This window comes from Anabrus simplex, chromosome 8, assembly GCF_040414725.1.
Source record: "Anabrus simplex isolate iqAnaSimp1 chromosome 8, ASM4041472v1, whole genome shotgun sequence".
Lineage (NCBI taxonomy): Eukaryota > Metazoa > Arthropoda > Insecta > Orthoptera > Tettigoniidae > Anabrus > Anabrus simplex.
In genome coordinates, this window is record NC_090272.1 from 112,818,003 (window position 1) to 112,830,184 (window position 12,182).

Sequence of the window (12,182 nt, forward strand, 5' to 3'; positions counted from 1 at the left end):
CTTTTTATTCTTTACGAGAGGGGATCGAGTGGGAGATATGGAAATAATCGAAAATAGTGTTGAGTCCATAGCTTTCTAGGTCGCTGAGATGAAAAGTGACCTTCCGGATTTTTAAAAGTCCAAGTTCAGCCCTTTTGGAGTGGGGAGCAAGGGGGTGCGAGATATAAAAATAATCGAAAATAGTGTCGAATGCATAGTTTTTGTGGTCGCTGAGAAGAATAGTTACATTCCGGACGTCGTTGAAGTCCATCTTCAGCCCCCATCGGCATGGAGATGGGGAGAGATGGAAACGAAATTGTCCAAAATAACCGAAATTGCGGATGTGTGAGTGTTTCTTCTAACATAGCCCTCATACAAAATTGGTACACTACTATCTGAAACAAATACTGTTGGGTAAAACACCCCTAGCACTCCTAGAGGAGGTGGTGAGATATAAAAATAAAGGAAAATGACTGTTATTAATATCGAATAACATCGTTTACAAAGGTCGCTGAGTTGAGCTGTGACACTCTGGATGGTTAAGTATGCCCTGTGTGTATGTGGGTATGTTCCAGAATAGCTCTCAACGAAACTTGGTACACATACGACTTACCATCTGGAAAAAAAAAATGACTGTGGAGGTGAAACACACCAACCTCCGCTGGGGTTGGGGAATAGTAGGGAATGGCATTTAAAAATTATGGAAAATAACCTATATTAATGTAGAATCCATTGCTTATGTGTCACTCAAACGAATTGTGACGCTTTGAATACCGTTGTAAGTCCACGTTCAGCCTCCATTGATACGAGAGGCTGAATGGGTTTGAATAGTAAATACTCTAAAATGACCAAGATTAGTGCTGAATCCACTGCTTTTGGGGTGGCAAGGCTGATTGGTCACAGTCTCAAAGACTGTTCAAATCGTGTAGATCATATCCTTAGCGCGACGCATGAATATATGTAGTCATCACTTATTATTTTTTTGAAAGGATACTTCCCAGTAAATTCGAGCTTCCACAAGGATACAGTTTTACTCGAAATTTAAATGATCTAAAACTTGAAAACATCTAAATAGCGCTAAAACTACATAATAGATGGTAAAAGTAAATATCCCAAAAAGGAATTTTATAAATATTCACTTCACACTTGGTAATACTAAGCTTAAAATTAAACATTCAAAAAACAACCGGGCAATGCCGGGTACTGCAGCTAATACTGTATATAACGTGGTATAATAATTTCGTGTGGCTATTTCTAGCCGAGTGCAGCCCTTGTAAGGCAGACCCTCCGATGAGGGTGGGCGGCATCTGCCATGTGTAGGTAACTGCGTGTTATTGTGGTGGAGGATAGTGTTGTGTGTGGTGTGTGAGTTGCAGGGATGTTGGGGAGAGCACAAACACCCAGCCCCCGGGCCAATGGAATTAACCAATGAAGGTTAAACTCCCCGACCCGGCCGGAAATCGAACCCGGGACCTTCTGAACCGAACGCCAGTACGCTGACCATTCAGCCAACGAGTCGGACATACAACGTGGTGATATTATTTATTACATCGGGACTAGTTTCCACCCGTGTATTGGATCATCTTCAGGATTAAATGATAAATGGAAAGGAACATTACATGTAACTTGCAAGCACCAACACCTAATGTAATACTACTGGCATGTCTTGAATCTTTGATGAAATACAGTATATTGTGGTTACACATGAGTCCATTAAAATTGATGTCTCTTACACATAAGTCCAATACTTGTGTGTCACTTTTACTTTTAAGAAAATCGTAGTCTTAATATAAAACAGTACATTATTATGATGTCATTTTGGTGTAGCTTTTATCTTACATTATAGTCCCGATGTAATAAATAATATTAACATTATATACAGTATTAAATTTGCGGACCTTCTCATCCTTGTTGATGGTGATAAATCATATATAAGGGCCAAAATAAAAATGAATTTCTTATGATTATGCATTTTTTCAAATGTCACTGTGATTTCCTGTCTGCCTCTGAGTCAGTATTGTCCGTCGGTGAGTTTCGGGTCTAGAATTTTTCTTAATATTTTGTGTTCCTTTCTCTTACTCATCTTCATCTTCTCTTATTGTTCTACTTAAATAAAATCAAAAGAAAGACATACGTGTATCATCTCCGTCACAGATCATAGGCGTGGAAATAAGTGGGATAAAGTAGCCCATAAGACCATCTGCCAACGAATGTGGGAATTATCCTGGTACTCATTCCTATTGTGACCTTAGCGCAGTTCAGAGCTTTTAATAAGTGGAAGACTCGGTTTCGAAGGTTACAGTTTCTGACTGGTTACATTGTTCAACAATGGAAACGTAAATTAATTAAAAATAGCTCATTTGTGGTGATTACGAATGCCCAAGAGAACATTAGAAATTAAATCCAAATTTCATTTTACAGTCCTCATTTTGGTCCTCTACAGCATATTGCATGTTAAAACATGCACAATAAATCCGAAATTTGAAATGTATGCACTAATCTGAAAAAATATACAAGAATGGGTATATGTGTACTAATGAAGTTAATAATTCGTACAATTTCACCTTCAAACGACTTTCTTGTCTGTATTGGTGGTCTACATCTCGGCAAACAAAATATACATTAGCATACAAATCCGAAGTCTAGTGATGAGCATGGTGGGCGATTAAACCAAGACATTGCCACCATAAAGAAGAGGTATGCGGAAATTGGAGCTCCCATTTTAGCAGGTTATCGCTGGATTACCACGAGAGTTTTTCCAGAATTAGAGCATGAGTGCCAAGCCAAGAGGAGACGTTCAAAATGGAATTAAATTATTTCGGAAAACATCCTGCTACATAGGTTGTTGTAAAGATGGACATACACAATTTGAGATTCTTTAGTATTGGCTTATATTTGTGATCTGTTAATTTATTTTCCTTGCCATGTGTGAATTCATTTTAATACAAATATAATAGTTATGCTCTATTATTTTGACGTTTGTATTTGTGAACTAGCAAATGTACCCGTGCTTCGCTACGGTATTCTACATTATATTCGAATATCGAAATAAATACTATACATGCAGTAAATAAGATTGTTTTAAAATTGCATGTATCTTAGGGTTATCCGAGAAACAGCATGGGGAGGTTTCCATATGTTGTTCCCAATGTAAAGTGTTTGTTTCCATCAAAATAACAGGTCACTATGCCTAATACCAGTCAGATTTTATATGAGTACATTTGTTTTTTCCCTTGCCTACAGTTGAACACAATCGGGTGGGGGAATTTTAAACAAAACTGCATTCTCCCTTGCCTTCTGCAAGTCAAATCGAGAAGTCAGTTATTCATTGCAATGGTAGGCCTTCCTTACTAATGCCAGTTACACAGGAGTTGGAGAAGGACCCCATTTCTACTACCAGTCAAAGTCGGTGTGGGGAGTACTGATTACAATAGCAGACCACCCTTTCTCGAACGCTACAAATCGACACCAGTGAATATAGATCGACATACGAAAGTATATGCATGTTTACAATATTTCAGACCAGCATTTACATATTAACTGCTGCTAAACGGTACGTCATATCGGCAAAAGGATTGTACCATAAGACGCCGGATTTAGAGGCCTGAATGGCTGGTCCTATTATATATCATCTATTCATGGTTCAGATTGGGTCAGAAACGTTGAATAGGGTAAAAGTTTTGTAATATTATCGCACATTGCATTACATTTCGGATAGTTATGTGACAGTTACATACATAGCATTTGGCTCACATATGGCTACTGGGTGGACCAATTTTCGTATAGAGTGATGATTCTATCTTTCCTAAAAGTGATTGAAAGTATGAATTATGCATGTGAAAAGTACAAATTTACTTAACATCGAGAAATAGAGAAAAATCAAACGTAAAATTGATACAGATACAACAAAAATTCATAAGACCATGGTTGTAGATCACTCCGAATTGAGGGAGGTAGCGTTGCTCACGTCCGTAGGTTTAACCTCTAATTGCCCTACACGTGCCTCCTGGGTGGTGCTAACTGAGCAACAGCGAAAACAGGCAGCCAGACTATCCAAAGGATCTCCTGGCAATGACATATTTTCGACGAATTAATAGAAACAGTTCTTCTCAGAACTTATTAACGAGAAACTTTGGTCCATCGATCAGACTCCTACAACTGAATGTCGAGAGCATTAGCAAGGCAAAGTGTGACTATCTATCGAAATTCCTGTTGGACAATAACATCGACATTGTCGCCATTCAGGAAACTCATGTTTCCAACGAAGAAGCATTCCGAAGCAGAGGTCGAATTCCTGGATATACTGCTCTTGGTGCAACTTATCACGAGGTATATGGTATTGCTACGTATGTTCGGAGCAACCTAAACCAGGCTTCACTAATTTCTGTTAATGTGAAGGAGGATATACATACGGTTGTCATACAAGTGCATGATATCACTATAACAAATGTTTATAATCCACCTAAGACACCCTGGCCCGATTTTGTCTTACAAACTGCAGAACATCCTGCAATTTATATAGGGGATTTTAATAGTCACCATGAATTTTGGAAATACTCTGACAATGATGAAAATGGAAGTATGCTTGCAGAATGGGCTGAAGTGAACAATCTTCATCTAGTGTTCGATGCCAAAGATCAAGGTACTTTCAGGTCAACAGCTTGGGGCAAGGATTCTAATCCTGACTTATGTTTTGTTACCTGCAATGAAAGAGGTTTCCCGATCAATGCCACAAGAAAAGTGATAGACAGCCAGCACAGACCTGTAATAATACAAATTGGTTGCACGGTCCCTGTCATACGATCAACTCCACATGCTCGATGGAACTTCCAGAAAGCTGACTGGGCAAAGTTTTCAAGGGAACTGGATAAGTGCATTCGCTGGATCCCTCCATCTCATAAGAACTACCTTCGGTTCATCGGTGCAGTAACTACAACAGCTAAAAAGTGTATGCCAAGAGGATATCGAAAAGAATATATCCCAGGATGGAGTGATGAAAGTGAAACACTGTACCAACAATTCCAGCAAAGTAGCGACCAAGAGATAGCTACAGAACTTTTGACCAGCTTAGACTTATCTCGAAGGCAGAAATGGACACACACAGTTGAAAGTATGGACTTTACCCACTCAAGCAGGGAAGCATGGAGCCTTCTGAGGAGATTGGGAGGAAGTGGATCTGTATACAGAAAACCTTCAGGAGTAACACCTGATTAAATTGCTTCCCACATCATTACCACATCAAGAGTGCCTCCCGACAAGAAACATACCTAACATATCAGACGGCAGCTTCGCGATTTGAAAAAGACATCATCTCCCTCATCTGAATATGCACGTCCCTTCACAGTTCTAGATATTGACATGGGACTAAAGGACCTCAAACCTTTTAAGTCACCTGGTTTCGATGGCATCCATCCAGAATTTCTGATTCATTTGGGAGGATATGCTAAGAAATGGTTGGCAGAGTTCTTTACTGACATCCTGCTGACTGGTCAACTTCCATTGGAGTTCAAGAAGGCTAAGGAAATTTCTGTTCTGAAACCTGGCAAACCCAGCAACAAGGTAGAAAGCTATCGACCCATCGCCCTTCTTAGCTGCTGCTACAAACTTTTTGAAAGGTTGATATATAACAGAATAAGTAGCGCAATCCTAGAGCATATTCCAGTTGAACAGGCAGGCTTCAGACCAGGACGTAGCTGCTGTGACCAAGTGTTGTCTCTTACATCCTTCATTGAGGCAGGATATCAAATGAAGCTGAAAACATCTGTAGCATTTGTTGATCTTACTGCTGCCTTTGACACTGTATGGAGGGAAGGCCTTATCTACAAATTTCTTCGTATCATACCATGCAGAACGATGGCTCAACTGATTAACAACATGTTAAGTGATCGGAAGTTTCAAGTAATCACTGGATGCAAGATAAGCAAGGAGAGGAAGCTAAACAACGGATTGCCCCAAGGATCAGTTCTCTCACCATTATTGTTCAACTTATATCTCTCTGACCTTCCTGACACTTCATCCAGGAAATTCTGCTATGCTGAAGACTTGGCTCTAGCTGTACAAGATCAGGTAATGGAGACGACTGAAGAGATTCTGACCAAAGACCTGTCTTTACTGGAAAATTACTTCAAAATCTGGAGACTTCAACCCAGTGTGAGTAAAACAGAAGTGTCTTGCTTCCATTTAAATAATCGTTTGGCGAACGTGAAACTGAATGTTAGTTTCAGAGGGAGAATTCTTCGTCATAACTGGAACCCAAAATACCTTGGTGTCATCTTGGACCGTACACTATCCTTCAAACAACACCTCCTGAACTTAGCACAAAAGTTGAAGTCTCGAAATAACATCCTTCATAAACTGTGTGGAACTACCTGGGGATCTTCAGCAACCACTTTGCGATCTTCAGCCCTGGGTTTGGTGTATTCAAGTGCTGAGTATTGTGCACCTGTTTGGATGAACAGTCATCATACAAGGCTTGTTGACACCCATCTTAATACCACAATGCGCATCATATCTGGCGCAATCACATCTACTCCAGTTCATTGGCTTCCACTGCTAACTGGTATAATGCCACCTGATCTACGCCGATGAAATGCCCTTATGAAGGAATTCCACAAGATCTCAAGAAATCCTAGTCTACCCTTGAATAGTGACCTGCCACATCTGAATTTTAATAGACTGAAATCACGCCATCCAACTCTGCGTGATGCTGCTAACATGGATGCTAAGGATTTCAAATCTCTTGATGAGTTGAAAAGTAGATGGGAAGCAGCAACGGATGTACGCCTTCATACCTTATTCTCAGGTCCCGAACTTCCAAGTGGATCCCACCTACCACGCAAGACCTGGACTGCCCTGAATAGAATCAGAACAGGACATGGCCGGTGCAGAGCCGCTCTCCATAAGTGTAAAAAGCTACCTAATCCAGACTGTGACTGCGGAGCTCCACACCAGACTGTTCATCATATCGTCAGGGAATGTAAGATTCGAGCGTATCACGGTGATGAAGATGACTTCCTGCTGGTATCTCCGGAAGCTGTACGTTGGATTGAAAAACTTGATATTCAATTGTGAAGCACAAATTAATTTGTTTCTCAGCTGTATATATGTATATATATTACTGATATTGTCTGTATAAGCCATACGCTAAATAATAATAATACTCCGTATTGAACGGATATTGTGCCATCCGTTATGTGATAGGACTTCCCGAAGGTCTGCACCATCATTAAAATTGGCTCCATATTTCGATATTCTTCAGGGATCAAAAGTGAAAAATTTAAAGATCTTGGAAGTTTTCCGACCGTTACAGGCTAAAACGTATAATGTTGGCAAATTTCAATTTTCTTTTTCGTCTGGGCAATTATGCCACAATCTGGTTTTGGGCGAGGAAGGTATGGCTTTTAGTGCCAGGAGTGTCCGAGGACATGTTCGGCTCACAAGTGCAGGTATATCGATTTGACTCCCTTAGGCGACCTGTGCATCATGATGAGGATGAAATGATGATGAAGAAGACACATACACCCACCCCGTACCAGAGAAATTAACCAATGATGGTTAAAATTCCCGTCCCTGCCGGGAATCGAACCCGGGACCACTGCGACCAAAGGCCAGCATGCTAAACATTTAACCATGAAGCCGGACAATATTTGCCAAAAAAACCAACCAAATGACAGGTGGATTCTAAATATGAAGTATGGTGGACAGACAGACAGACACACAGATACCAAAGCTAAAAATATGCAGATGGTCATTATTACACCTAAAACGGATAACTGTACGGAAATATCGCCAAAATAGTCAATGTACTGACACACTCTAGAAGTGCAGACCTTTATTTCGAAAGTTACTGTTCTGAAACTGTACGACATATCTATAAATGGACTTCACCATCAGACGCCTCGTTCAGTGTTGTACATGGCTCCTCCCATGACATCTTCTCGTATCTCCTATATTTATTCTTTGATTGAGTTAGAGTCATTGAATGGGGTGAAATTTTGTAGAGTTTTCACATACTACTTTATATTTTTGATACTCATGTGACAGCTGGAATCATAAAATGTGTCTATCATATGGCCACTGGTCATGTCAATGTGCGTGCCAAATGTCATGATTCTATCTTTCCTATAAGTGGTCAAATGATAACATATACGTGTAAAAGTACAAAATTAACTTGAAATCGAGAAATACAGCTCTATTTAACGTATAAGGGATAGAAATACGACAAAAAGTCATAGGACCAAAGTTGTAGATCTCTCCAAAATGAAAGGCAATTGTGCTTTCTGATTTGTGATACGACTTACCGATTAGCCACCAATTATCCCGAAACGATTGTCTGCACCGTCGTTAAAATTGCATCCATATTTCGATATTTTCCGGGGCCAAAAGTTATACATTTACATAGCTTAGAGTATTTCCTCAAAGAAAAGAGTGCCCAGCTTTCGGGATTAACACTCGCATACATACGGAGTAATTAAGGAAGAAAATAATACAGTTAAGAAAGCTGACATTAATAGAAAATGGATTATAACTGAGGATAGCCGGATGACGACAAATATGTAAATACCAAGTGAATGTATTGGGAAATCAAATGCCCCTCAATAAATTATGCTGGTGTGAGTTATGGATATAAGAAAGCGGTAACGGAGGAGAAATTTAGGTGCAGGTATTCTTAGGTAAACAGATAAGAAGATGACTAATGGTGTTATTACTTAAGCTATTCGAGGACGATTATAACCTCCAACGATATTCCGCAAATATCCCGCAGAATGGCCGATTGACACCTCCCTTGCCTTCTACCCCCAGGAACAACCACGAATTTAAAGGCATGATGAGGGAAATGGCAATACGTTACTTCCCTGCTGGCAAGCAGTCAGAGACGTTGCCATGGTAACCTGTAGGATCGTTGTCGGTCTGTTGGACACTCAATGTAGAGCATGATACCCGCAGAAAATAGTGAAAGATGGGGAAAGCTACCCCTACACCGCGTCGTCGGCTTTGTCGAGGTGAATGTTCCAGGAACTACAGAACTTGGCTGTGAAATGTTGATGGTATCTCTCTCAATCACGGGATGCAGACGGTTTCAGAACCTTTCATGAAATATCATAATGCGGAGCATGTAATATGTGCCATTTAACTACCGTATTAAAATATCTATGTCCGCCTCTGTGGTGTAGTGGTTAGTGTGATTAGCTGAAAAGTGGAACGAGGTCCAATCAGCCTCGGGAGGTCAACTGAGTAGAGGGGGTTTCGATTTCCACCTCAGCCATCCTCGAAGTGGTTTTCCGTGGTTTCCCACTTCGCCTCCAGGCAAATGCCGGGATGGTACCTAACTGAAGGCCACGGACGCTTCCATCCCTATTCCTTGTCTATCCCTTCCAATCTTGCCATCCCCCCACAAGGCCCCTGTTCAGCATAGCACGTGAAGACGCCTGGGCGAGGTACTTTCCTCTTCCCCAATTGTATCCATCCGACCCAAAAGTCTCATGCTTCAGGACACTGCCCTTGAAGTGGTAAAAGTGGGATCCCTCACTGAGCTGCAGGGAACAACCTACCGTGGAGGGTTTAGAAAGAAAGAAAGAAAGAAAGATTAAAATAGCTAGAATTAGAGTGTACAGTATTTTGAAAGTTTAAACGAATGTAAACTGATTCAGAAATCATGATGAAGTGAAAAATGTGTGTGTCACCCTTAAAACTGAAAGACTTAAGGGATATGTGTCATTTAATTGTTAATTGTGTGTGATTTCAGTTCAAATTAACCTATATAAATAAAATCGTAACGACCGTGTGTCTGTACATTGAATATTTTGGCGAAATTTCCGTACAGTTATCCGTTTCAGGTGTAATAATGACCATCTGCATATTTTTTAGCTTTGATGTCTGTTTGTTAGTCTGTCTTTCTATAACTTGAAAAATACTGGATATATTTCCACCAAACTTCATATTTAGACTCCAGCTGTCCTTGGGTAGGTTTTAGAGCAAATATTATTTCTAAAGCCCTGAAATGACTGGGGGTTTGTACGAAACCGAAACCGTGATTTTGCTCTCCCTCAAAATATACACATCCAAACTTAATGGAAATTAATTTCTGAACCTTTTTTTCTCTTGTGCATCATTTCGATACCAACATTAATAAGGGAGATATCATTAACGGACCGTTTCTCGGTACAAGGGGAGCCTCCGTGGCTCAGACGGCAGCGCGTCGGCCTCTCACCGCTGGATACCGTGGTTCAAATCCCGGTCGTTCCATGTGAGATTTGTGCTGGACAAAGCGGAGGCGGGACAGGTTTTTCTCCGGATACTCCGGTTTTCCCTGACATCTTTCATTCCAGGAACACTCTCCATTCTCATTTCATAGCATCTATCAGTCATTAATAAATCACTATGGGAGTGGCGACCCCGTCATCCTAATAGCCTATATCTGCTTCATTCATTCCATCCCTGACCCAGTCAATGACTGGAAAACAGGTTGTAGGTTTTCTTTCTCGGTACAAGTCCCAAGAGCGGGTGCGTGTAATGCGTATTTCTTACAACTTGAAAACTACTGAAGATATTTGAACCAAACTTTGTATTTAGCATCCGTCCGAGGGTAGGTTTTAAGGCCAATACCATTTCAAATTCCCGGAATGGACTGGGGTTTTATAGAGAACCGAAATGGTGATTTTACTCCCTCACAATATATACAGTACAAGACCAAGCTGACTGGAAATCGACCAAACTTGATGGAAATCCATTTCTAAATTTTTTTCTCATGTGCATTTTTTCGACAGGAGGATTAATAAGGGAGATATCATGAAAGGTCGGTTTCTCAGTCTAAGTCCAGCGGAGATAGCCCAAAAGGTGTTGTACGTGGAGCAGATTCCTTATCTATCTGCATAAATCAAATCGTAACGACCGTGTGTCTGAGCATTGACTATTTTGTCGATTTCTTTTTGTGCAGGTTTCCGTTTAAGGGGTAATAATGACCATCTGCATATTTTTTAGCTATAGTTTCATGAAAGTCCTAAATTTTACCTCCCTCGCCCAAAATCAAAATTGACTCACAATCTGCCAGACGAGCAAGAAAATTAAAATTTGGCATAATTATACGTTTTAGCCTGTAACGGACGGAAAACTTCAAAGATCTTGAAATTTTTCACTTTTTATCTCCGAAGAATATTGAAATATGGAGGCAGTTTTAATGATCGTGCAGACCTTCGTTTCGAGGTATTTCGTGGGGTAAACGGGAAATCCTATCACATAACGGATGGCACAATCTCCGTTCAATTCAGAGTGATCTTCAACCTTGGTCTTATGACTTTTTGTAGTATCTGTATCCCTTATACGTTAGATTCGTCTCTATTTCTCTATTTTAAGTAAATCTGGACCTTTTATATGCACAATTCATACTTTGAATCACTTACAGGAAAGATAGAATCATCAAAATCTACACGAAGAACAGTGGCCAACCCAGTACCCATATGTGAGTCAAAGGCTATGTCACATAATTGTCTGTCTGTCTGTTAGGTCATCAGCCTAGAGGTTAGTTGGATCCTCAAATAGCACCACCAAAGGCTATGCAGGTATAGGGAAACTGCAAAAACCGATGGCAGAGCCCAAAAGAGGCGTACTAGGCAAGATGAGGAGTGAGGTAGTTTGCCATTGCTTTCTTCACTGGACCAGAAGGTGCAACTGCAGCATGACTGATCCTATGAGCAACACCTTCCGTAACCCTCAGACGCACTGGTTGTGTCCCGAATGGCATTACTCAGCACCACCCATACTCCAGCAGCTTCCATATAGTCACAGCCATGGATGAGACTGGGACCTCGGTGGAAGCTACACTTTGCTCTGGCCTGTGCCAAGAGACGGATACAAAAATACTGCAACCATCAAGAACAGGCGGAGTAATACAATGTGAGATAATCTTACACAAATTTCACCCTATTAACTCAATCTGACCAGTGAATAGATGACATGCAAGAAAATATCATAGGACCAGCCATTTAGGTCGCTAAATACTGCGTCTTATGGTACAATGCTTTGTTAATATGACGTACAGTTTAGCACCATTTAATCTGTAAATGAAGGTCTGCAATATTGTAAACATGCATATACTTTCGTATGTCGATCTATATATATTCACTGATGTCGATTTGTAGTGATCGAGAAAGGGTGTGTCTGCTATTGTACTCAGTACTCCCCACACCGACTTTGCCTGGCAGCAG

General features: G+C 40.6%; 1 protein-coding gene across 1 annotated transcript in view; it reads left to right on the top strand.

Moving 5' to 3' along the window:
• The first annotated feature begins 5,337 nt into the window (after positions 1-5,337).
• The window catches only part of LOC136879320 (phospholipase B1, membrane-associated-like), a 165,183-nt gene continuing 158,338 nt past the window's right edge, over positions 5,338-12,182 (top strand). Inside the window, exon 1 of the mRNA XM_068229066.1 lies at positions 5,338-5,538. Within this exon, the coding sequence (XP_068085167.1) occupies positions 5,338-5,538 (201 nt within the window). The remainder of the gene's footprint in view (positions 5,539-12,182) is intronic.